At 40.6% G+C, this 26828-nt stretch overlaps 1 protein-coding gene across 1 annotated transcript in view; it reads left to right on the top strand.

Annotated features, from left to right (window-relative positions):
* The window catches only part of DPYD (dihydropyrimidine dehydrogenase), a 1764026-nt gene that overhangs the window by 1475036 nt on the left and 262162 nt on the right, over positions 1-26828 (top strand). Inside the window, exon 19 of the mRNA XM_082264968.1 lies at positions 24041-24183. Within this exon, the coding sequence (XP_082121094.1) occupies positions 24041-24183 (143 nt within the window). The remainder of the gene's footprint in view (positions 1-24040; positions 24184-26828) is intronic.

Here is a 26828-nt window from a genome sequence, read left to right as displayed (position 1 = left end):
GGAAGCCTATGGCTGTAGTATTCAGTTCTTAATTTATTGCTGGCCTTAGAATTCCATTATCATACATCAATCACAATACCTACCAGCTGCAAACCCACCAAAAGGAAAAAAACACCACTGCCGAGACACGTCCCACCTGTTCACTTGTCACCTACCGAATGCAAAGTCAGGAGGATGATAGCTGTTATATACAGAGCACAGGGTCTTCCAGTGATGCCACTGACTATATATGGACATGAGTATTGGTGATCAATGATGTCACTGAGATTCTGACCCTTTGCTAACTGAATGGAGCCAGTGACATCACTGGTTGTGACTTGGCAGTGTGGTGCTGCAACCACTGGGGTCCTTCACAACCATTGACAATGGGAAGTTATCATGTATAATAGTAATAGTACCACTGCTATTATACATGGCATCCGGCTCTCAACGAATGGATAAATGTTTGGGCATTCGTTGGAAAACCTGTGTTCGAACCAAACTTTGATCTCATCCCTAATATCTGGTATTTTCACCATAACTGATAATCTGCAGGTAGAGACTTCAGACCACAAAGAAGCTGTTTGCAGCAGATACTGTAAAAAAGTTCCCCACCACAGAGTTCTTTTTATTTGCTACCTATTCAACTTCTCGCTCACTGTCCTGACACTCACCAAACAAAACAAAACAGCTTCACATCAGCATAAAGCAAAATAAAAGTATTGCTTACTTTAATATGTGTCTGAGCCCATGCCATAGGCTTCTGCTTGGCCTCAACCAGTCTCAGCAAAACAGCACACACTGTCAGATTTATATCTACTGGGTTTTCAAACTCGTAGCACCCAAACTATTCCTCAGCTCAATCTCTGGGCCCAACAAAGAAATCTTAGGATCAGCCTCTAAAAGGGAGATTGATTTATATTTCTCACCAGGCTTTCTCGAAGCCCACAACTGCCCCAATCTGCATTCTGGAATACAAAAAACTCACATTCACCCCCTTATGTGCCATTTTTACCAAGACTATGCCACACAATGCAGTAGGTAACTGCATAAAAAGAAGCCCATGCTGTCGCTGTCTGTGAGAATCATACTGTTTCATAAAATCACATATCGCTTAAAGGCATCTCCCAAGCATGTAATTAAAAAGATTGGCGTTTTTCCCATGTTGCCCTCAAGGTTGCATAAAAAGGAGAACCCTCTACTAACTTTACTTTGTTTTTATTACTTTTTTTTTTTTTTTGCATTAGTGTGCTCTTTGTCAGTACCCAGCTACTTATTCCCTTTGTTTGCTGATCGCTTGCCTATTCATCATGTCTATTGAGATTCTCTCCCTTTGACTTTATTAGGTATGTGAATAGGTTCACAATTTTCAGACTTTACCCCCAGAAATAAATCTCAGACATAGTCACTCATCCCTATATACGAGTGGTGTTCTAGGTCTATTCAAAAATATCCTACTAATCTGTAACCCATTTTCTTTAAACCACTATAGCAATCTGTCATAAAATGGAACAGTCCACATTCAAATTTACACATTATGTATAAACCTTTCATTTATCTTTATGCTTCCAGTGACATAAAATCACTCAAGATGTATCATTCAGGATTTTCAACTGATGGAAGAGATGATAAATGAAAGATGTTAAAATGAAATAAAGTTTTGATTAGGAAGTAATCCCATTAATATTTTAGTGTGATGGCAGCAATAGGGTATAGGAAGAATAAAAATGTCCTTTTTAAATTAACCTAAAATCATGTTTAACATGTTATGTGGATTGACAAAGTGTTTTCCCTGGAGTTGAGGTTTCATTTATCAAATATTGTCATTAGTTATTGTTAAAAGGAATGCTTTCCATATATTTCCATAGGTTTTATATATATATATTTTATTCAGGTGTTAAAAATACAATTTTCTTTATTTTATTTTTGATTATTTCTTGTTACCTAAGTTAATATACATATAGATAAATGTATTATTTTTGTAGCCAGCAGGTGGCCAGTTTTAAGTCTGGTAGTCTAGGTTTTCAGATAGCTGGTTTACTACTGCTCTGTGGACATAGCTCAAGTCAACTGAATGATTCTAAGTGTGTTTAATTGTTTACCCATATATTTTCTTTATGTATGAAATACTGTATGTTCAGAAGTGTAAAGTTTTGGACATTTTTTTCATATATACCGTTATAGACAAGCAGCTGTGTTTTTAAGTGTGCCATTCCAGGATTTACTGCTTTTCAGCCAATACAGATTGAACAGCAGGGCTTACACATTCATAGAGCTTATTGACTAAGCTGAATGACTTAAAAGGGAAATATCTGATTCTCCAAGTAAACATGGTGAAGGCTTGAATGTCTGTCTTCTGGAGCAGTCAAGAAGTGCAGAGCTATTGCAGGGCCTTCCTTTTACTTAACCCAGCTTGTACTGAGAATACTAAAGCATGAAAGTACCCTGTATAATTTATTTGTAAAATTAGGGTTTTATACAGGGGCTATAAATCTGGGCTTCTTAAAGCGGAGTTCCAGCCATTTACTCACCTGTCCAACGGTCCAGCGATGCGGCCGCCGGAAGCCTCGATCCTCTCCCTCGGCGCCGGCATCACTGCTGTGGGCACCCGGCTGTTACAGTTTGCGGCTTCACAGCCGGGTACCCACTGCGCATGCGCGAGTCGCGCTGCACGCCGTGATTGGCCGGCAATCTTCTGGGACCTCTGACGTGTCCCAGAAGATTGCAGGGAGGGAGGGGGAGAGGAGAACTTCCGCTCAGGGCGCCGCGGCGCTCCGAGCGGAAGTGGGAGCGGGTACCTGTCAAAACTAGGTACCCGCTCCCCCCCCAAAAAATGACATGCCAAATGTGGCATGTCGGGGGGTCAGGACTCCCTAAAGCGGAAGTTCCACTTTTGGGTGGAACTCCACTTTAACTTGGGGTCCATGGACGGATTTCAGGGTGTCAGTGAAGGACAAATAACATTCACTATACAGTCCTCCCCCTTTTCCCAAAAAAAAAGTTGCTCATTGAAAGAAACTAAACACAACCTGTCACTGAAAAATGTTAGAAAGAAAAAGATGGGGCTTTGCAGGCCAGTGGGAGTAGAAGGATCAGACAAAAAAACAGTTTATAAAACCAATTAACATTTTATTAGTACATAAGATAAAACGCATGGACCGCCATGCATAGTAGGTGCAGTTAGACTAACATACAAATAAATAAAATCAAGCAGGATGGGTCATTAGCAACATAGAAATACATCCCATAGGGGAAACAAAATCAAAGAGCCTGTGTAGGATGGAGAGTAGGTCTCACGATGGAATCGGTCAATGTAGGTCCCCAGCAAGCCAACGATTTTCGCTCAAGGCTTCCTCAGGGCCTGAGAGACCATGACAGACCGGTATTTCCTTGTTGATAATGACTCAGAGTAGATGACAGGATTGTGACGGCACAGATACTGAATAAGAATTACTGCTTCCGTATTTAAGATGTAAGTTCCATGTTGGCGTACATATACATTCTATTTATGCTGGATTCAAGTTTGGACCCTCGTATACCATAAAGGGAAGGCTTGTAATCTCCACTGGTGGTAGTTCCCTGGGAGTCAGCGACTACCCGTACCCTCTCCCTGATATATTCCAAATTGTGGATACTCAGCATTGGGTATACAATATCTATTATGGTATAGGGATAGCCTCAAGCGGACAAGGGCAGGCACATTTTATGTGGTCATAGAGGGTATCATAGTTCAGACCTAGAGGTCCCGGGAAACCAGCGGTGAATACCTATTTCTAATGCAATGATGGCTCCAGACAGGAGAAGACATGCATATGCGTATCACTATATTTGATAGAAGGGATAGTACGTCCCGAGCTCCATAGGCCCTTAGTAACTGCAGTACGCCAGCAACCTGCCTGTCACTGCTTATAGTGGCGACTACTAAGTGTCTCTTGATTCGTTGTTGGCCCATGTTTGCCATTTAAATTTGTATCATCATCCTCTGCGCAACCACCATCTTGTGCCACTTCATAATAACAAGTGCTAAAGCCGGCCATAGATGGTTTGAATCTCAGCGAGTTCAGCAGGGACCAGCTGAGATTTGAACCATGTGTCGGCAGGCTAATTGTACCCAAGGTGATGGATCAATCAACTTGGTTACAACTAGCCTGTCAGATCTTTCATGCTATTATTGCTAGTGGCTATAGCTGCTAGCAATAATCATTGTGTTTTCTCCAGGTCAGGACGGCTCCCCCGGCCCCCTCACCGGGAGAACACAAGCTCTGTAGGAGGGATTCCCCCTTCAACACTAACTGTGTTGATAGGGGTATCAAGCGATTTTCTTTCCTGCAACCCGTGGTTGCAGGAAAGTAATTTGCACAGTCTATGCCTAATTCTAATTTTCCATGATTAATCACGGCTGGATTTTCTTTTCATACACCGGTGAGGCTTAATTGATCACAAATAATTCCACAGCGTGGCTGAAAAGTGACATGTGTAGAGTATATGAATGTGTTTGTAAATGCGTGTGCAATATATAAAAATGTTTATGTAAGTGTTGTGAAAAAAACAATAAGACTGCTTAATGAAAAGTGTGAAAAACGCTTACAAGACAGGTGCATGAAGAAAATAAAAGACAGAAATTGGCTTGGTTAGGTTAGGTTGATGTCTTTTTGTCAGTCAATCTGTTGTGCTTACTCATTATCAGATTCTTAAAGGGGTCACTGACTCAACATTTTTGAAAGTGATTGTAAAGGTAAAAATAACTTTTTTTTTTTTTTATAACCACCTGAAGGCCAAGCCTTTTATGGCACTTTTTGTTTATCAGTATTTTTTGCTAAAAAATTACTTATAACCCCCAAACCTTATATATATATATATATATATATATATATATATATATATATATATATATATATATATATTTTAGCAGAGACCCTAGGGCAGGGATCCTCAAACTACGGCCTTCCAGCTGTTGCGGAACTACACATCCCATGAGACACTGTAAAACTCTGACATTCACAGACATAACTAGGCATGATGGGAATTGTAGTTCCCGAACAACTGGAGGGACATAGTTTGAAGAACCCTGCCCTAGGGAATAAAATGGCAATCGTTTAATTTTTTTTATGTTACACTGTATCTGTGCAGTGGTTTATTAAACATATTTTTTTTGTAAAAAAAATACATTTTAATGGATTAAAAAAAAAAACACAATATATACCCCCGTTTTTTTGTAACATATGAAAGCTAATGTAATGCCAAGTAAAAAGACACCTAACCTTTAATGCTTTAAAATTGTGCATGCTATTAGAATGGCGACAAAATACATTACTTAAAATTCTCCGTAGGTAACGTTTTAACATTTTTCAAAAGTTACCTGTTTAGAGTTGCACTGGAATTATTGTTCAAACTCTAACATTCATGACAATACCTCACATTTTCTTTTATCAATTTTATTGCTATTACGAGGAATGTAAACCTCCCTTGTATTGGAAATAAGGATGACAGGTCCTCTTTATGGAGAGATCTGGGATCAGAAAGACCCCAAATATCCTTTACCTCTAGAAGCAAAATTACTCTCCCTCTTGTGGAGCGTTGGCATTTGATACTTCTGCTTGTTTCATATTCAGCATTACCCACAGCACTGTAGGGTTCCACCTGCCAGCCACTATGTCAACATAATAAAGTAGGTTGCAGTTGTTAGGGTTTAGTCCTGAAATCAGGGAAGGCAATCCCTGGCTGTAATTATTTTTTGAGAGGGACACAAAAATGGGTTTTCTATTCTATTGAACAAATTTCATAGGCACCTTAGACAGGACTTTTAAAGGAACGTGTTTTTGAAGATTAGTTTTTGTTTTGGCTTATTGTATGGAACTCTTCCATCTTAAATTTAATGGTAAATAGCCTTTCTTATCTTTATACTGACATCTTGGGACATCCATGTTTAGTGCTACCTTTTAGACTATTGTTAGAGCATACTTGGACAAAAATTTACTTACAATATTTAATTTACTACTAGCACTAACGTTTAGCCACAAATGAGGATTGCAACAATTTTGGTTGTTGTTATAATGCAGAAAGTCCTGAAAATCTGTACAAACTTTTTTTTACATTCAGTCATTTGTCATCTCCAATTGGAACTAAGACATGAATCACTGTAATGTTGAATCATTTAGTTTGACTGAGACCAGTTTGCCATTTTTAGAGTGTGTAACTGATCAGAAATTGTATTTTTTTTTTTTTTAAGAAGTCTTGTGCTTGGTAGATCTTGTGATTTTTAGAAGTGGAGTGACCTTTCTGGGTACTGATTACCAGTATACTGACTTTTAATCTTGACATTTTTTTCTTCAACTATATCTAATTTTGCTTTATTATAGTTCTTACATTCCAACTTCTAGTTGTGTATGATTCTTTGCAACACTGAACTTTTTACAGATGTATACGCTGCTAGATATGTGTCTAGCATTAAACTACTGTAGTCCCAAATCATACACCAATGTTAATACTAGCCTAGATTTTTTTTTTTTCAAGGAGTTGGGAATATCTTCAGTTGCTCTTGGATATGGGGTTTTCTTAGAAAATCAGCCTTAGTAAAGTGAATGAATGAGTGTAGAGGGGTTAGATCCTCTGTTAATATTTTTATTACGTGTATCCCCTCTGGTAAGGTTCATCACTGTACTGGCCACAATTATTACTGAGACAGAAAGAGATGTAAAATCCAAAATGATACTATTGCCATCAATGCAAAAGGTGAGGGTAAATCATCGAATGAAGACATATGTTCTATTAGCAACTGTCTAAGACAGGAATTTCCCCCACTTTGCAGAGATTTCTTTCCTCTTGCTTCCTATATCATCTAAAGCAGTGGTCCTCAACTCCGGTCCTCAGGGCCCACTAACAGGGCAGATTTTAAGTATTACCTTGGGGAGATGCAGACTAGAGTACTGCAATCACTGAGCAGCAAATGATATCACCTGGGATGTATTTCAGTTATCTTGCAAACCTGGCCTGTTAGTGGGCCCTGTAGGCCAGGGTTGAGGACCACTGATCTAAAGGACACAATGTGGATGGAAATCTCCCCAGCTGAGCACAGGCAACACGATTATAACCTTATGGGTTTATAAATCTCCCCTACTCTATCCAAAACTAAAAAAAAAAAACTTTGTTACAGCAGTGGTGCCCAACTTGAAAAATATAGAGAGCCTCATGTGCAGCCCCTGACACTTCCAGAGGGCTGTACAATAGCAGCTTGTTTTCAAGCATGTAAATGTACTGCATTGAGTTGGACAATCAATATTTCTGTATTTTTTTACTACAACACAAAATAGGAGTTCAATAAGCCCCATCATTGGTGTCTGTGACAGTAATAGTAACTCCCAGCATTGGTGTCAATGGACAAAATAATAATCCTTCTGCAATGGTGTCAGTGGGCTCTATCACAAAGCAGTATCTCACTGCATCCTAGTATGAGGTAAGATACCGCACATCGTTTTTTAAAAAAAATGTATGCATACACTACAAAACGTATTTTATCAAGTCACGTGGTATTTTAGTAGTGAAAGCCTGCAGTCATTTACCACCGGTGGAAGCCGGCATCCTGAACATATATAGATGTATATAGATAGTTGTTAAAGACCAGGCGGCTACCGCACCCTTAACAACTGATGCAACTTTAGTTGTCAGCGGGTTTACCCGCTGACCGCTGAATGTAAAAATAAAATGCCGGCAATGAAAAATTCGTCCAATCCCTACTAGGCCCTTCATGTCTGTAATTTTTTTTTTTTTTTAAGTGGCGCAGGGTCCCCCCCAAAATCCATAGCAGACACTTATCCAAGCATATAAAGTAAATAACCGCGCTAAGCCAAAGAAAAAGCAGCAGCTGTAGTGGGAGTCACTAAGTAGAAGATGTAAAGGGAGAGCTGCGCTAAATTGATGGAAAACCAGAGTCACCCAGTATGAACAAAATAAGGTAAACCCACAATAACAGATGGTACTATGTCAAATAAATTCTCCTGCAACACAGACACATGTATGTCACAAATTGTCAGCAGGCATAAATACAGATGTGAGAAATAGTCCATCAAAAGAGTCCATAAGGTTGGATAAGTGTCCAGTGAAAAGGGTGAAGCCACACACCACTTTCAACGTGTCTAATTCCACAGGTGCCACATGCAAAGAGCTCAAGATCTGCTTACCAGAGCTCATAGGATTATGAGCATAACACACATGTCCACAAATGGGCCAACCAAAATCGACCATGTGTAGCGTAATACCACTAATCTTGGGCGGATGACCTCGAGCTGAAATAGGAGCCTCTCGGTGTTCCACGTTCCAAAAAAAGAAGGGTACGATAGCGTAGTACGTCCACACAAGTTTATTAACATAGGTTAAAAGAAACACTTACATTGTAAAAAAGAACAAGCGCTTGTAATAGTCTAATACCGCCCGACTTCCGGGTCGCGTCGTGGTGACGTCAGCACGCCTTCCCCGGAAGTGGGAAGGCGTGCTGACGTCACCACGACGCGACCCGGAAGTCGGGCGGTATTAGACTATTACAAGCGCTTGTTCTTTTTTACAATGTAAGTGTTTCTTTTAACCTATGTTAATAAACTTGTGTGGACGTACTACGCTATCGTACCCTTCTTTTTTTGGAACGTGGAACACCGAGAGGCTCCTATTTCAGCTCGAGGTCATCCGCCCAAGATTAGTGGTATTACGCTACACATGGTCGATTTTGGTTGGCCCATTTGTGGACATGTGTGTTATGCTCATAATCCTATGAGCTCTGGTAAGCAGATCTTGAGCTCTTTGCATGTGGCACCTGTGGAATTAGACACGTTGAAAGTGGTGTGTGGCTTCACCCTTTTCACTGGACACTTATCCAACCTTATGGACTCTTTTGATGGACTATTTCTCACATCTGTATTTATGCCTGCTGACAATTTGTGACATACATGTGTCTGTGTTGCAGGAGAATTTATTTGACATAGTACCATCTGTTATTGTGGGTTTACCTTATTTTGTTCATACTGGGTGACTCTGGTTTTCCATCAATTTAGCGCAGCTCTCCCTTTACAACTTATCCAAGCATGCAGCCCAACTGATCAGGAAAGGGAGAGAAGAGTGAGCACCCTCCCCCTCCTGAACCATACCAGGCCTCAGCATGGGGGTGCGCTTTAGGGTAGGGGGCTCAGCCCCTCCAAAGCACCTTGCCCTTATGTTGATGAGGACAAGGGCCTCATCCCCACAACTCTGGCTGGTGGTTGTGGGGGTCTTTGGGCAGGGGGCTTATCAGAATCTGGAACCCAGCTCCCTCTATGTGAATGAGTAGTGGTACATAGTGAATTTATTTTTTTAGGATCACATGCAGTATTTAGGAAAAGTGTTTAAAATATTTATCTATCTATTTAGGTATCTAAAATACTGCATGTGATGTGGTTCTGTGAATGGAGCCCAGTGACTCCAATAACAACTCCCAGTATTAATGTCATTAATGCTCTGTTCCAATACCGAAGGTTATTCTATAGGAACCCAGACTACTGTTCATATAAAAAAGGGGGGGACTGCTGTCCATATAAAAAGAACAAAAAAAGACAAAAACCAGTATGTCTTAGGCACACAAAAATAATAATTTTCTAATAAAAAAAAAATATATATATATACACATACATAAAAATATATATACATATATGTAAAAAGAGGATCACCATATAAAAAAATGAAACAAAAAAAGAGAAGGGCGAATTTGTAAATGTATGCGTAAGTACAGATACACTCTCACACATACACACACGTACAAATACACGCACATATATATATATATATATATATATATATATATATATATATATATATATATATATATATATACATACAAAATGCATCATCTTATTGGATCTTAAGCTTTCTATCACATGAGTTGATGAATAACGGATGTAACTATGCTGGATGTTTGTAATGAGCTTATACATGATTGGCATTTTGTGAGTACAATACTTACCACTTTTGATTTTAATAAATGTTTGGTCATTGGATCAGTGCTGTATTTTGGCCTAGGCCAACTAGGCCCAGGCCTAGGGCGGCACTTTGCAGGGGGGCAGCAAAATAGCTGCCCCCACCTCCACCTGAGAGTCTATTGGCCACTATTTGCTAGAGCCGGCTGGCATCTAGCAACCAGTGACGTCATGGTCGTGACACCCTGGCCCTGGCCATGATTCAAGGTGGAGGAGGTTTTAACTTCCTCCTCCTCCACACCTAGTGCTTGTGGGGCCCAAAGAGTCCTGCTGGTCCAGTGACAGTGGGGTGCAGGGCAATAAAGCAAAATTCACCAATCCACTGCCGACAGCAGCTGCTGCTGCTGAGCTGCGACGTCTTCACACAGCAAGCGGGCAGCCGGCTGACCCTGGAAGCTGGCTAGAACTGAGAGCTTGCGAGGGAGAAGACCTCAACTGCCACAGCGCCACCCTGTCCTAAGCAGCAGCGAGTGCAGCATCCCTGGCGCCTCCCAGAGCCTGCACTACTTCTCAAACCTCCTCTCTGCTCCCAGCTGGGACATCAACAGGCTGACCGAGGGCCCAAAAGATGAGGGCAGGCAGGAGGTAGGTGCATCACACAGGAAGGGGTGGGCAAATTAAAATAGGAGGGGAAGGGGGAGCGCCCAATTTTAGTCTTGCTTAGGGCAGCACAAAACCAAAATACACCACTGCGTTGGATAATGCACTGGGTCGGTGCGCCCTGTGTCCTTTTGGATGGTTTAAGTGTTCCAGGCTCCCCAGTCTTTGAGGGCAGCAATACCTTATGTATCTGCTTAGAACCGAGATGGAGATTCAGCTCACTCATCTGGAGCTTGCATGTTCCCAAGTGCAGGAGACATTTTGGTTGTAATATTCTACTTCAGCAGGTATATGTAAGGGTTTACAGCTACTTTAACCACTTGCCGACCGCCCCACGCAGATTCTGTGGCTCGGCGGCTTGGCTGCGCATAGACACGTAGCTCTACGTGATAATGTGCACGTGGTCCCTGTGGAGCCAAACAGCAGGAGGAGTGGGCGTGATCACCGCCGGCCTCCCGCAATCTTCAGAAAAACTGATAGGAGAGCTGCCTGCCTATGTAAACAAAGCAGGCGGCTCTTCTGTCACACAGGCACACAGAGATCGTGTGTTTCAGCTAAGCTGAAACACCGATCTCTGTGTGCCTGTCACAGAGCCCCCCACGGTTAGTAAGCACAATTGGGCATACATTTAACCCTTTGATCACCCCCAGTATTAACCCCTTCCCTGCCAGTGTCATTTATACAGTAACAGTGCATATTATTTAGCACTAATTACTGTATTTATGTCACTGGTCCCCAAAAAGTGTCAAAAATGTCATTTAGGGGTCCGATCTGTCCATTGAAATGTCGCAGTCCCGCTAAAAATTGCCGATCGCCACCATTATTATTATTATAAACAAAAAAAATAAGTCCAAAAATCTATCCCGTAGTTTGTAAACGCTATACCTTTTGTGCAAACCAATTAAAATATGCTTTTTGGGATTTTGTTTTACCAAAAATATGTAGCAGAATACAAATTGGCCTAAACTTATAAAAAAAATTGATTTTTTAAATTTTTTTATTGGGAATGTTTTAAAGCAGAAAGTAAAAAATATTGTGTTTTTTTCAAAATGATAATTTTTTTTTGTTTATAGGTTTATGGGTACAGTGTCGCACGACCTCGCAATTGTTAGTTAAAGTAACGCAGTGCAGAATCGCAAAAGATGGCCTGGTTGTTAAGGGGTTAAAACCTTCCGGAACTGAAGTGGTTAAAGCTGAACTCCACCCTTATCTCCAGTCTTGCACAGTCGTACAGGCTCCTATTTTTCTTTTTTTTTTTTTTCCAACAATATTTTTCATTTAAAATGCTTGGTTGGATTTTTCTGCACACTGCGTGCGTTAGAACTTTAAGCCAATCAGATAGAGATCCATTTCCTGGATGGAGAACAACCAATGTCATTTAGGCCTTCTTTGTATTATTGCCCCTGGTCCTTCCCTTTCAATTATTTAATTTTTGGCTCTTACCTAGGGTGTTATGCATGCAAACACAGTCTGACCGTAATGCCCACTCCTTCAGACTGACACCCACCGATAAAGGCAATTTGATATTTTCATACAGTAACTGCCCCATGGAACCAACCCACTAATTGCATCAGGGTTGTGGCTGCTTTTCGGGATTTATGTACGTACCTGACAGTCCCTTCCACCAGCCAGGATCTGGCAGCATTGCATATAGAACTCAGTAATGACAACACAGGGTCTAAAATAAGGTATATAATGAAAAGTGAAAGGTTGTATTTTAAATGTCATCAGCGTGCTGATAAGGGAAGGAGAAACCAGGGAAGTCAAAATATAGCAGATCTAAAAGGTTTGTGCTTGCAGTTTATGCTATCAGCTAAATGACAGCAAAGGCTGGGAAGCTTTGTTAATAGAATGTTTTATTCAGATTGCTCAGGTATACTTGAATTCTGTGTACTATATCCAGTGTGTCAAATAACACATATTCATGTTTTATTGAATGTCAACGGGGAGCCACAGGAAGCCACTGTTGCCTAAACACCATTTGTTTTTCAATTTTTCCTCAATTTACTTTGATCTTTAAAACAAAACCCCACACAGACATAAAATACATATTGCGATGTATTGTGCTTTCGCCTCTAAGTAAAGATCTTCCAAAACACGTGGTATCTTTGCAGTTAACCATTTACACATTAGCTGCCGCCACATAATTTAAGGAAAACACGCATCATCCAATTGCACTTTCTATTGCTATCCTGACCCTTAAGAAATGCCTGTGACCATTTTGTTGCCGTACATTTCTGGGAAAATTCAGACGGCACTGTGTGCAATATTGTATTGTTTCTGTCGCCCGCCTTCAAAAAATCATTCACGGTTCTTATAGGGTGCTGTAGTGAGTTAGTGGATGGCACCACCATACAATCATTGTAAAATAGGATCTTTAACAGCATACCAAGGTGTGCAGGTGCAGATCCTTATTTTACTGTGTACGGTATAGGTTACCCATTTTCTCCACTCAGGTTGAGGTTTGTCAGACCTCATTATCAACACACACATTAATGTAGTGCTGTATTAACCCCCTCCCACCCACACTATAGCTGAAAGATGAATACAGCACAGGCTTAGTTTGCCGGGAGGATGTCCATGGACGTTCCCCCATGATCGCGCTGCCCGCACGCTCCCTGCAGCGCACAGGCGACGTACTCTGTGATTTCCGAGTCCTTCAGATTCAGCTGATCACAGAGTGGGGTAAAGGGCCAATCACAGCGGCTCTTTACCACATGATCAGCTGTGTCAAATGACAGCTTATCACAGAATGTAAACAGAAGCCGGTTATCAGCTTAAAAAAGCTGATAACTAGCTGTGTTAAAGGGACATCAGCACTGATATTCAGGGCACTGATTATCAGTGCAGTCCAACCAGTGCTGTCATTTATTGTCCACCAGTGCTGCCAATCAGTGCCCACTAGTTCTGCCAATCAGTGCTCATCAGTGCCCATCAGTGCTGCCAGTCATTGCCCATCAGTGCCTCATCAGTGTCCGCTACCAGTGCTGCCTATCAGTGCCTGTTAGTCCCCCCTACCAGTATCCATCAGTGCTGCCTATCAGTGCCACCTCGCAATGCCCTTCAGTGCACCCTCCTTAGTGCCCACCAGTGCCACCTATTAGTGCCCATCAGTGCCACCTGCCAGTGCCCATCAGTGCAGCCTGTCAGTGCCCATCAGTGCACATCATTTAAGGAGATAAATGACCTTTTTTCAAAATGTTCTATTTGTATGAAAAAAATGATAAAAATGTCATATGGGAATAGTGTTGTATGACGCTGAAAGCTTAAAATTGGCCTGGGCAGGAAGGGGGTAAATGTGCCCAGTAGGCAAGTGTTAAATAATACACAAAAATTGTATTGTTATGTGTATATCTTTATGATTATTATAATTAATATTATATATATATATATATATATATATATATATATATATATATATTTTTTTTTTTTTTTTTTTACTGAAATCTGTACAACCGGATTATGACCTGGTATCAGACTCTTGTGGTCCCGTTTATGGGAGAGCTTAAAGTGGAAGAGGAATAAGGAACATAAGCAGTCAGTCAGTTTATGTGCTGACAAGAAACCTATTGGTAGGAGGAGAAAGTAGCATGAGAGAGAGAGAAGAAGAGAGAGTTTTTCATTGTGCTGATTTTCCTGTCCAGTCACAGGCTGGGGGTAGGTATATGACAGACTGGGCTCAAAGGAAGTATGTTGAATAAGGTTGGCCATAATTCAGCCAAGAAGACTAAGGTCATTTTGTGGTGGGAAACGAGTACTCTGGGAGACAGCTCAAGAAGTAAGATGAGTATTGTAGTCAAATGTGGCTAGAATAGGCTCCTGTTGAAGACCATCACACATTTCACAGTTCTTACTGTAAATAACTCTTTTCATATTAAACAGTTCATGATTTTATCTACTAGTGAGCAGAGAGATTCCTTTGCCTTTTGAATAGAGATTTATTAGCACAGTTTAATTTGGGAAATTAGTCAGTAAATAACTACCTTTAGCATACATTATAATTCCTGCTCAGAAGGAGAAGTAACAGCGCACAGGCACCCGCCTGTTCTCTAACCTCACAGGGGCCTGTCAGGGCTTTGACATTATCATAAGCATAGCCCACCCACTCTTGCCTCTGATTACGAGATTACATTGATGGTATCCTCAGGGGGTGAATTCTAGGATCTGAAAGAGTTGCTTCCACCTTCTCCAATTTGGTGGCTGCACCACAGCTTCATGGCACAGTGAAAGGGATAAAAAAAGTGTGGGCAAATGAGCAGCTACAGAATGTCTACTGTAAGAGCTATTTTTTTTTGCAACTGACTAGTTGCACAGTGCTTGAAGACTACCTGTGTCTAGGTCTGCTTTAACAGTTAGGCAGAGTCGGTGTATCTGACTAATCTGGCTAATCTATCACTTCTACTTTTATTAAAATAAACAGTGGAAGAGCCCACATCTAAAAATGCAAGGCACACATCAAATTTTACATTGGGTGACCTGCAAGTGACAATACAAAAATAACCTGAAATAAATGCCTATAGAAAATGTACTTTTTGTTTCAAAACATATCTTCTATTTGTATGTTATTGTAGTAATAAAGGTAGATTCACAAATTTCAGAGTATGGGCCAATTAATACCACAAAACACTGTTAGTTTATCCAGCTTTAAGCCTCGTACACACGCAACGATTATCGGCCGACCGATCGTCCGACTATTGTCCAGAGTAGTGTTTTGTTGGTTGGAATGTGCCTAGACTGCGCACTATTTTTCTCGCCCAACAAAAATCTACTTCAGAAGTGATGTCATGTGCTGGTTTACTTTCCATGTGTTTTTTCTTCTCTGAGCATGCCCAGTCTTGCTCATCAGATTTTTGTCTGGCAAAAACTGTACTGACTGACAGAAAATCGGCCGTTGTGGTGATGGCCAACAAAAATTTTATAGCCTGCACACCAGATTTTTTTCGGCCGAAAAGTCGGAGTCGGTTGTCGGAAGCATCATACTAACAAGCCGAAAATCGGCAGATCGGACGTTGGCCGAAAATTCCCGGCCAATAATCGATGTGTGTGTACGGGGCATTACACTGCATGGCCACAATTCAACAATTGTCTTGCTTTGGCCATAATCAATTCCTTATATTAGCCTCTTCTATTTCAGGAAATGAAATTAAAATTTTATTTTCTGAGAAGATCTGTTTAACATCACCTCATTTTTTTTTAATTCATGTTTTTCCTGGGTGGTGGTAGTAATGATAGATTTTTTGTGTGTGTGAGCAAAAGTTAAAATTTTCAGAAACTGCATTCAAATAATAATACCTAATTCCATGGATTATTTTCTTAGCAATTAATTATGCCAGCTACTGCAAACTCCGCTACCAGACACTAAAACACAATATTTTGTTCTGTCCCTAAATCATTATCCCAAACATTTAATATATTCAGAGCTCTGCATACTACATTGTATCATTAAACTGCTGTGTTATCAAGTAATTGTTTAAACATAATGCCACTGTATTATCAAAAGGAAAGGTGAATTAATGGCATTTGCAAATGTCAGAGATTATCTTAACACTTTTATTACACTTTCTAAAAGTTGGTTCAGGGCATTCTATTACAATTATTTCCACCAAAATTGGTTATCTGAAAAAATTGCTAATTATCTGCATATGACAGCAGGAGAATACTGTTAACAAGTTGTTTGAAATGTACAGTTTGTGGAAGCCACCTACAGGACAGAGCTTGAAACAGCACACAATAAATGCTAAAACACAAGCTCTGTCAGTTTACATAGTTCCATCTTTATAGACCAGATGGTGTGCTGTAACATTGCTGGGTTGATTGTTAATTTTTACTATGGCTATTTGTACAAGTGCTTGACTTGATGATGGTTTATGTTGTTAGCATTACGTGCATGTTGTTTTCTTTCTCACATACATGGGGTAACCTTGTTTATCCAAAGATGGCCATGCACAGCACAATAAATTCAAACAATGTGCCAGGGCACAGCTTGTGGCAGTTGGGCTGTGTAAGAGGTACAGTGATTGTGAGCATTTCCCAATGTTTAAAATAGAGTTAATTGGAAACTGAACTTGAAAGACTTGTTTCCCTTTTTTAAGCATGTTAACTACAGTATGTAACAATGCTGTGATAAAAGCAACAATTAATGCAGAGAATTGCAAATGTAGAGATTTTCTCTTTAGAAAATAACCGTACATTTCAGCATATCTTCTAGTTTTGCAAACTGAGCAGAAAATTAATGTTGCAGTCTTGATGATCTGCACAAGATAGGTACGTCTCTTGCAATTCATGGCTCCGAGAATTCTGCATGTCCACCCTGTTACTGACCATATTGATTGTTCATTTCAACTAGTTTTTGAATTACAAAAAAGTTAAATGGATCAAAGCAACTTAAGCTAACAACATCATTTAATTAAATGTTTTAATACATGCTACTGTTGATTGATCACCTTGATCCGGGTTAATATTTCTGCTATTGTAAGTTGCCTTAAAGTGTCTGACATTGCTAGAAAATTTTACATTGAACAGAATTAGGTTGTCCATGGATAATAGAATGTGTGTTTGTTAAGTCACAAAATGAAAGATCTAAACAAATCCTTCTCCCAGTAAGCACAATGCCATTAGTTCCCCTTGTGTCTTTTTCTTCTGACATAAGCAACTTCACTTGGTCATTGCAAATGGTACACCTGATTTGAACATCACTTGTAAGGATTTTGTTTTATAAGGCTTCTCTGGAAAAAACATATTGAATTCTCCTGACTGTCAGAGATGCTTGTGATGAAAGAGTAAACATTACACCTTATAGGGCTTCTTGGGGGGTCTGTAATGTGGTCTTCTGACTGTCAGGGATGCTTGTAATTAGTAAATATGGATATGGCCTTATAAGTCTTCTCTGAAAGCCCATAATGGACTATCCTGACAGCCAGATGTACTTGTATTGAGCAGTAAGTATTTGACCCTATAGAGCTTTTCTTGGAGCCTATAATGAGCTATCCTGGCTGTCAGAGCTGTTTCCTATTTTGTACAGTAATTAGCTGGAAATAGTCTGTGGTGTGTGGTCAAGGTGGTACCGAATATTTCCTTTTGTATGGAGGAAGTCTATTTTTCAAAAATGATGCCATTAATACCTGTTGCCCAAAAGATAATGGAAGCAGATCCAGGTGGTATGGAGATGGATAAGAATGTTTAAATCTTTCAGCCTCTCATTCCTGGTAAAACATCTATCCATGGCCACCTTAAAATGATGAAAGAAACAAACCTTAACTGATTTTGCACAATTTACACATGCTCACTAAATGTTATTTGTTTCATTTTATGTTAGGTTATTTTATTTTATCTTTATTTGTTAATTCAGTCTTTGTATTATTTTCTAGCTATGCTAATATTGCAAGCCACAGCAGTTAAACAATCTTTTTGTAAATAGTATATAGTACCTATTTTGCCTCATTATATTTTTTACAAGCTTTTGACTTTTCTACTTTACCATCAAGAATGTGTACATTTCTTGAAATGTCATAAAATTGTAGAAACTGTATTGCTGTGTCTTGGTAAATTTTCCACAGGTTGGAAATTGTAGACTGTAAACTGACTCCAAAGACATCAAGTAAAATTTCAGCATTCCAGTAGAGTATAATGAATACTTCAAAAGCTCTTACAAATGTAAAGTGTAACTATAGGCAAAATCAAATATTATATAATCTGTTGATCTTGAAGTAGATCTGATAACTTTCCACTTCCTGTTGCAGGGTGACAGTGCTGTTCATTCTGCAATGATATCTCACAGAACCATTGTGGACAGGGTGTTTTTTTTAAAAAACAACCAGTTATTTTCTTCATTGGAAAACAATTTTCAGGACCTAGGTCATCTGCTGGTGGCACTGTGGTGCCCTGTGTGAAGGGTTGTAATTCTAGTGTCTCCCAAGGAACTAGTAGGGGAAGACCCAAATACCATTGGAATGGTATTTAGGTCTTCCCTCTACTAGTTCCTTGTCAGTGTTTATCTTTGCTGCGAGATACTGTGCACCATTTATTCTGATCCTGATGCTGATCTTTCTCCTACCCTGCATCCTATACCCTGCTCCCATTGTGGCTGATTTAAGTCCTGGTTCCCCATTATGCTCCCTGCATCTCCAGTTTGAGTACAGTCCAAAACCCAACAGCTGAAGATAGAGGGCAAACTTTTGGCATCTGGTTACCTTTTGCCACTGTGCAACTATCAATACGCAGTGAAAAGTCAAGCACACAATCTCAGAGATCAGCTTAATCACAACTCACAAGTCTCCAGGGCAGCTGCCTCCATCCAGCTTTCCTCTGCAGACAACTCAGTGAGTGAGATGGTGGCCTTTAGTACTTGATCCCTGGTGGTGGTGTAATGCTCTGGGAAAAGTCCACTTGAGCCTTGGCTCCTAGCACAGTTCAGTGTTTGGGCTACCAAACATGCAGCCCGTGCACCTCTGGAACCATGCTGGGGAGAAGAAATTCTGCTTTACAGTGTCTCAGATGATTTATCTACACTCCTCCCAGTGGCGTACCTAGAGCATTTGGCACCCGGGGTGGATCCTATATCTGGCACCCCCCCCCCCCCAACTTTAAAATGTAAAAACACCCACAAAAAAATGTAATGTTTTCAAGAATATTTTTTGCACAAATTTCACAGCCCCCCATCACAGTGCCCCTTGCAGTCTGCCCTCCATCTCTCTAATCACAGTTCCCCCTTTTGCACTCTCTGCCTCCCCTGCACAGTCCAACCTTCAGCATAGATAGATAGCTAATATTACCAATGTGTTTAAGTTTGAGTAAGAGATTGGAGACTTGCTAAAGGAGATATTCAGAGACTACAGACATGATACAGGAGATGGTCAGAGACTGAGGACATGATACAGGAGATGGTCAGAGACTACAGACGTGATACAGGAGATGGTCAGAGACTGCAGACGTGATACAGGAGATGGTCAGAGACTACAGACGTGATACAGGAGATGGTCAGAGACTACAGTCATGATACAGGAGATGGTCAGAGACTGCAGACGTGATACAGGAGATGGTCAGAGACTGAGGACATTATACAGGAGATGGTCAGAGACTGAGAACATGATACAGGAGATGGTCAGAGACTGCAGACGTGATACAGAAGATGGCCAGAGACTGCAGACATGATACAGGAGATGCTCAGAGACTGCAGACATGATACAGGAGATGGTCAGAGACTGCAGACATGATACAGGAGATGGTCAGAGACTGAGGACATGATACAGTAGATGGTCAGAGACTATAGACATGATACAGGAGATGGTCAGAGACTGCAGACATGATACAGGAGATGGTCAGAGACTGCGAGACATGATACAGGAGATGGTCAGAGACTGCTGACATGATACAGGAGATGGTCAGAGACTGAGGACATGATACAGTAGATGGTCAGAGACTGAGGACATGATACAAGAGATGGTCAGAGACTGCAGACATGATACAGGAGATGGTCAGAGACTGCAGACATGATACAGGAGATGGTCAGAGACTGCAGACATGATACAGTAGATGGTCAGAGACTACAGACATGATACAGGAGATGGTCAGAGACTGAGGACATGATACAGGAGATGGTCAGAGACTGAGGACATGATACAGGAGATGGTCAGAGACTGCAGACATGATACAGTAGATGGTCAGAGACTGCAGACATGATACAGTAGATGGTCAGAGACTGCAGACATGATACAGTAGATGGTCAGAGACTGAGGACATGATACAGTAGATGGTCAGAGACTATAGACATGATACAGGAGATGGTCAGAGACTGCAGACATGTTACAGGAGATGGTCAGAGACTGCGAGACATGATACAGGAGATGGTCAGAGACTGCGGATATGATACAGGAGATGGTCAGAGACTGAGGACATGATACAGTAGATGGTCAGATACTACAGACATGATACAAGAGATGGTCAGAGACTGCAGACATGATACAGGAGATGGTCAGAGACTGCAGACATGATACAGGAGATGCTCAGAGACTGCAGACATGATACAGGAGATGCTCAGAGACTGCAGACATGATACAGGAGATGCTCAGAGACTGCAGACATGATACAGGAGATGGTCAGAGACTGCAGACATGATACAGGAGATGCTCAGAGACTGCAGACATGATACAGGAGATGGTCAGAGACTGCGGACATGATACAGTAGATGGTCAGAGACTGCAGACATGATACAGGAGATGGTCAGAGACTGAGGACATGATACAGGAGATGGTCAGAGACTGCAGACATGATACAGTAGATGGTCAGAGACTGCAGACATGATACAGGAGATGGTCAGAGACTGCAGATGTGATACAGGAGATGGTCAGAGACTGAGGACATGATAGAAGATAGAAGAGCACTAGGGGGGCCGGAGAGTACAGACGAAGCAGAGAGCACTGGAGGAGCTGAAGGGCACGGTGGGGGGGGGTGACTGGAGAGAATTAAGAGAGGGTTTGGAAAGCATTGTAGGGGGGTTGGAAGGTGCAGGGGGTGGATTGCACTGGGGGGGACAGGGAGCACTTGGGGGGCGAGCAGGGAAAACCAGGGGGGTGGAGAGCACTGGGGGGGGCAGGGAGCACTTGGGGGGGGCGAGCAGGGAAAATCAGGGGGGTGGAGAGCACTGGGGGGGACAGAGAGCACTTGGGGGGAGGGAGAAAGCACTGTGGGGAGTTGAAGAGCATGGGGGGGCTAAAGAACAGGGGGGTCTAGTGCACTGGGGGGGGCTAAAAGCACTGAGGGAGGGATTAGGAGCACTGGAGGAGGTTAAGAACTTTGGGGGGCCAGCAAAAGAAGTTGTATAGGAGGGGGATGGGGCAGCTGCATATAGATGAGTTGATCTTTCCCTATTCTTCCTGCAGGAGGGAGAGGAGGAGAATCAGTTATTCAGCAGGAAGCTGCAGGAAGAATAGAGAAAGATGAATTCCTCTATATGCAGCAGCCCCATCCCCCTCCTATCCAGCACACACTTTTGCAATGGGCACTCACCTTCTTCCCGCCGAGGCTCCACCCCTTCTTCCTGCCGAGGCTCCGTCCCCTTATTCCCACCGCGGCTCCGCCCCCCTTATTCCCGCCGTGGCTCCTCCCCCCACTAGCAGCACGAACTGAAGGAGCTACCAGCCACTGCAGCTGCCTTCACACTGTGGGATCTGTCTGACTCTGAACACACCGGGCAGGACACCGGCTGACACCCCCCAGTGAGTGGCACCCGGGGCGGGCCGCACCCCCGCCCCCCCCATTGGTACGCCACTGACTCCTCCCCTTCTGGAAACGTTCCCTTTAATTATCGGCCAGAACCCAATAAATATTCATGTTGGATGATTTGAATCTCCCGCCCTAAGCTCTCGAAGCTTCTTCCAGAGGCAGGAGGAAGCACTTACACCCCTAGACTGTGACTTGAACAGGCCAGACTAAACAATTAAAGCTCCCTTGATTACAAAATGAGCAAAAGCTAAATTTGCCTAGCCATCTGCTCTAGGAGGGTGCTACATTCCATTTAGTTTTATGTTGACAAAAAGAATATGTATTACTTAGGCTGTCCCTTGATTAAACAAAAAATACTTTTGTGAAAATTATGAAGTTACACTGAAGCTTATATGAGGGGCCAAAGCTGCAGCTAAGATCTCTGATGCCATTCTGTTTTAATTATACCCACTCCAAAATAAAGGACCTGTGGAGGTAGATGTTGTTAGTAGAGTTTGAGGCTGATCAATTAGTTAGATTTATAACTATTTTTGGGCCTTTTTTAAAAAATAATGTAATGTAGTCCTGGTATCACGTTTTAGTTTTAACCATTCTGGTTTTGTAAAGTACTTGACCAAAATCAAGGCCGCAACTTTTTATTTTTAATGAAGAATAATGCAGAAAAAGAAAAACAAAACATTGAACAATTCAAAATGCATAGGCAACTATTTTATACACAGTGTACACCAAGTGTGTGTAAAATATAAAATATATACATGAATATATACTGTATAGATACACTGCCCCACCAAAAAAAGTCACCACCTGGAATTAGCTAAGCAACTAACTAAACTAAGCGTGCAGTAACTACCCTATTGGATAGTTACTGCGTGTACCCAAAGAATGAGCTCAGCTGACTACCTGAATATACAGAATGACCAGGTTATTACATCAATTGATTTTTTTCTTCCCTGATGGCACGGGCATATTCCAAGATGACAATGCCAGGATTCATCGGGCTCAAACAGTCCAGAACTTAACCCCATTGAGAATCTTTGGGATGTGCTGGAGAAGGCTTTGCACAGTAGTCCAACTCTCCCATCATTTGGTACACAGTGTAAGGTGTGCAGCACACTTTTTGTAAACAAGATATCTTTTTACTGGCACCAGGGAGGGGACTGATTGCATAATTACATCACTTTTATCACACATTATTGAGTTTGTTTATGGACACTCATTATAAAGTTTGTGAATGGACTCTTTATAATTAGTGTCCATTAATTTAATTTACTGATTACATATTCATTTTTTTATTATTAAGATTATGTATCGGTTTGCACATTTTATATCACCACACCTTGTAGTCCATGTCTACTGCACTGCCCTCACAGCAGGTTAGGACAACCTATGCTATGAGGAACTAAATGTGTCTGTGCTTGTCACATGAGGCATTGATTTCAAAAGGAGGCTTTGGGCTGCAGCAGTAACTAATAATTATTATGTACCTCGACCTGCAGGAAATAATCATGGCAAGTTTTATTTGGACGCTGACTGCTATTTTAAAGAACTTTAGATGCCACATACTGGACAGAAACAAATCATTTATGAAATTATTATTTCTGGCAAATTTAGAAGCTATTATTTACAATGATCTAAATATTTCAGTAAAACACTTCCTCATATCACTCACAAAAGTGTAATAAAAAAAATTCTGCTGATGTCACTTTTTAAAATACACTTTATGAATACTGTATATTTAGAACTTGCTAGTTGCACAAAACACATTCATACCTGAAACCTTTTCCTTTCTTTTCTTCTAATTTTCTTTACTCACTTTTCCTTTTTTCCTTTTAATTCTTTAACTTCATTTTTTTTTTTCAATTTTCATCCCTTCCCTCCTCTTTCCTAGTTTTATTACTTTCATCCTAGTTTTCCTATTACCTATCCTCTCCTTTACTTCTTCAATTTTTCTGTCCTCCTATTTAATTTTTTTTTTTAATTCATTCTCTCTGTTTTTCTTATTTCCTTTCCTTTCATCTCCTGTTCTTTTTTCCTTTTTCATTCCTGCGTTCCCTTTTCCTTTCCTTCCTACCCCCTTTTTTTTCTTCTTTCATTTTCTTTTTCTATCTCGTATCCATTACTTTATGTACATTCCCTAACCCATTTGTTGAATTTTGTTGTATTCAACTGACTGATAGCTTAATGCCTTGTGTTACAAGAGTATTTTTCTTCTGAGTCTTATTATATATGTTGTGTTTTTGTTTTAGGGAATGCCATTAGACCTATTGCTCTTAGAGCAGTTTCTGCCATTGCCCGTGCTCTTCCTGGATTTCCTATACTTGCTACTGGTGGAATTGATTCAGCAGAGAGTGGTTTGCAGTTTCTTCACAGTGGAGCATCTGTTTTGCAGGTAAAGCAAATGTACTACATGTCTACGTAGCAGTAGGATTTATTAATGACATACTAAATGTATACATTTTAAAAAATGCAATTTTTCAAATGTTATAATTTAGAGGAAAGACAAGCAAAACAATGTCTAGCAAATCCAGATTTCACCAATCTACCTTTATTATTAACTGGATTCTCTAGGAATTTTTTTTCAGAGAGAGGGTTTTAGACCCTCTCTCTGTCTATAATCATGCACCAAATCATTTTCACTCTACTAGTGTAAAAGAGGGTAGTGCAACCTCTGATAAGGTTGTGCTCATATTCCGTACTATTCAAGGAAGCCAACTTTTTGTTTTGTCATATCTAAAGCATGTATTATTAATATAATTATTTTTACTCCCCATATAATTTTGCTCACTGAGAGACACAGTTACCTGCAGAAGTAATGCAGAAAAAGTAAACTCAGAGAAAATCATTTGTGTATAAAGAAGTAATATTTTCTCTATTGATCACTGATAAACAGCGCTTGATAGAGGATCAAACAGAACCAATGGAACATCCACTGGATCGAAAAAAAAATTTTGTTTCTCTTTCGTTTCATTCCTTTTTTTTTTTGTTTATCGGATCATTAATTATGATCGACATTCGTTACTTTGGATCATACGTAACTTCGAATGCATTCATATTCATTCTGTTCCATTCATTTAGATGCAGCATTCGTTACTTCGGATAATTCGTAACTTCGGATGCATTCGTACTCGTTCGGTTCCGTTCATTTAAATGCGGCATTCGTTACTTCGGATGATTCCTAACTTCGGATGCATTCGTAATAATGTATCTCTCACTCTCTGTGTCACAAGAGACTCACAAATCCAAGAAAACAGAGCCACGACTCACTGCTCCCTGTCTGGTCTCTGGATGCAATGCAGTCTGACACAGAAAAACACACAAGGGAATAAGGCTCATTGGCCAGAGATAAAACACTAACACCGCCCATCTGAAAATCAAAGTAATCCGAATATATCCAATAGAAATAGGTATATGAATGCATTAATCAATAATTTCTTTATATTCAGCGATACCGAATAGTTGGAAAGAAGGAAAATACGAAAAATGAAATTATCCAAATGTAATGGATTCATCAAACTTGCAGGTTGAATCGTTTTTCGCTCTTTCAGGTTTTTGGATTTTCAGATTTTCATTGTTTCAGGTTTTCGTTCTTTTGGATTTTCCTTCTTTCTGACAATTTGTTTTCGTACGCATTTGTCAAAAGAGTCTTTCATTCATTCGGATGTTCCTGAAAGAATGAATATGCTGAATTTTGTCCGAAACAAATTTGTAATGAAAATAATTGCATATGTCTAACATCCACAAGCAGTGTCCAATAAGAGAGGAGGGCAACATATACCAAGAAATATAAACAGGGAGAACCCATGCCCATGAGGTGTTTCTCACTGCCGCTTGAAAAACAAAATGGTGGAAAAATAAGCTGTGAGTCCCTTATAAGGACAATCAATAATGAAAATTAGAGAGTCCAAAAGATGATGTGGCCTGCAGGTAAACTCTAATGGTCCTAATTACATCAAAGAGGCCAATTCATTCTGATGCACTGGAGTTGGGCAAAGATAAGGAAGGATAAACTCTTTGCTAATGTGAAAAGCTGAAAATTCCTTGGGCAACAAGAGGTTTTTTTTAAAAAAAAACACCTTATCCTTGTTAAGGATTAAACACTGAGGTTTACAAGACAGGACTGCCAACTTGAAACCCTTGTTGCTGATGTTATGGCTACTAGAAAAGACACTTTTTTTTTTAAAATAAGGTTAACAAAGTAATCTCCCTAATACTCTTGATTGGTTGTTTCTGTAAAAACTGCAAGAACCTGATTATTACCCCATAAAGCCATCAGGTGTTGTCACATGAGTCATGTCCTGTGTTCCATTAACAAAAGTGTCCAAATGGCATACAGCTGAGAGCCAAGAAAATAGATGTCTTGTTATCTCAAACTTCTGGATCCAGGTTATGGCAGCTGAGATAAACCTACCAATTGTCAATACTTAGAATTTAAACTACTGAGAGAGTCAGAATGTATATTTCTACTCTACAGTGCAGGTCTGGTGTACTTTCAGTGCCACTGCTGAGCTCTTTGTGCTTCGTTTCACATATGCCATGGCTGTGACATTGTTCAACTAAACAGTCACTGTATGGCCCTGTGAGAGGTCTATCCAGTGAGTTAGGGACATCTTGAGACCCACAATTCCAAGGCATTTATGGGAAGTTGAGCTTCCTCCTTGGACCAGTAATCCTCCGCTGAGGCAGAGTCCATTACTCCTTCTGATTTGTAGAGATGTGTACCTGTTGTCACTATTTTTCATAGTAATTTCTCATAGTCAAAACATTGTTTCACCTGCATAGATGGTCCTGCTGCAAGACTCATGAATGGAATGGATTTGGCAGCCATCAGCACCAACATTTTAATGCAGAATTGTAGAAGGGACAGATGATTGCTTTGCAGATGTCAGGCAAGCTTCTTAAGCTTCTCCTGTGTAAAGAAACCCTACCTGTTCTAGGAACAAGCCCAGATACTTCATGCAGGAGGATAGGTTAAATATAGGTTAAGCAAAATCTCAAAGCATGTGAAGTGTATCTTGAAAGTTGTCTACCAAATCC

This window comes from Pelophylax lessonae (genome assembly GCF_965119305.1).
Source record: "Pelophylax lessonae genome assembly, chromosome: 8".
Taxonomy (NCBI): domain Eukaryota; kingdom Metazoa; phylum Chordata; class Amphibia; order Anura; family Ranidae; genus Pelophylax; species Pelophylax lessonae.
The sequence above is the reverse complement of the archived record's forward strand: the minus strand, read 5'-3'. Positions and strand labels throughout refer to the sequence as shown.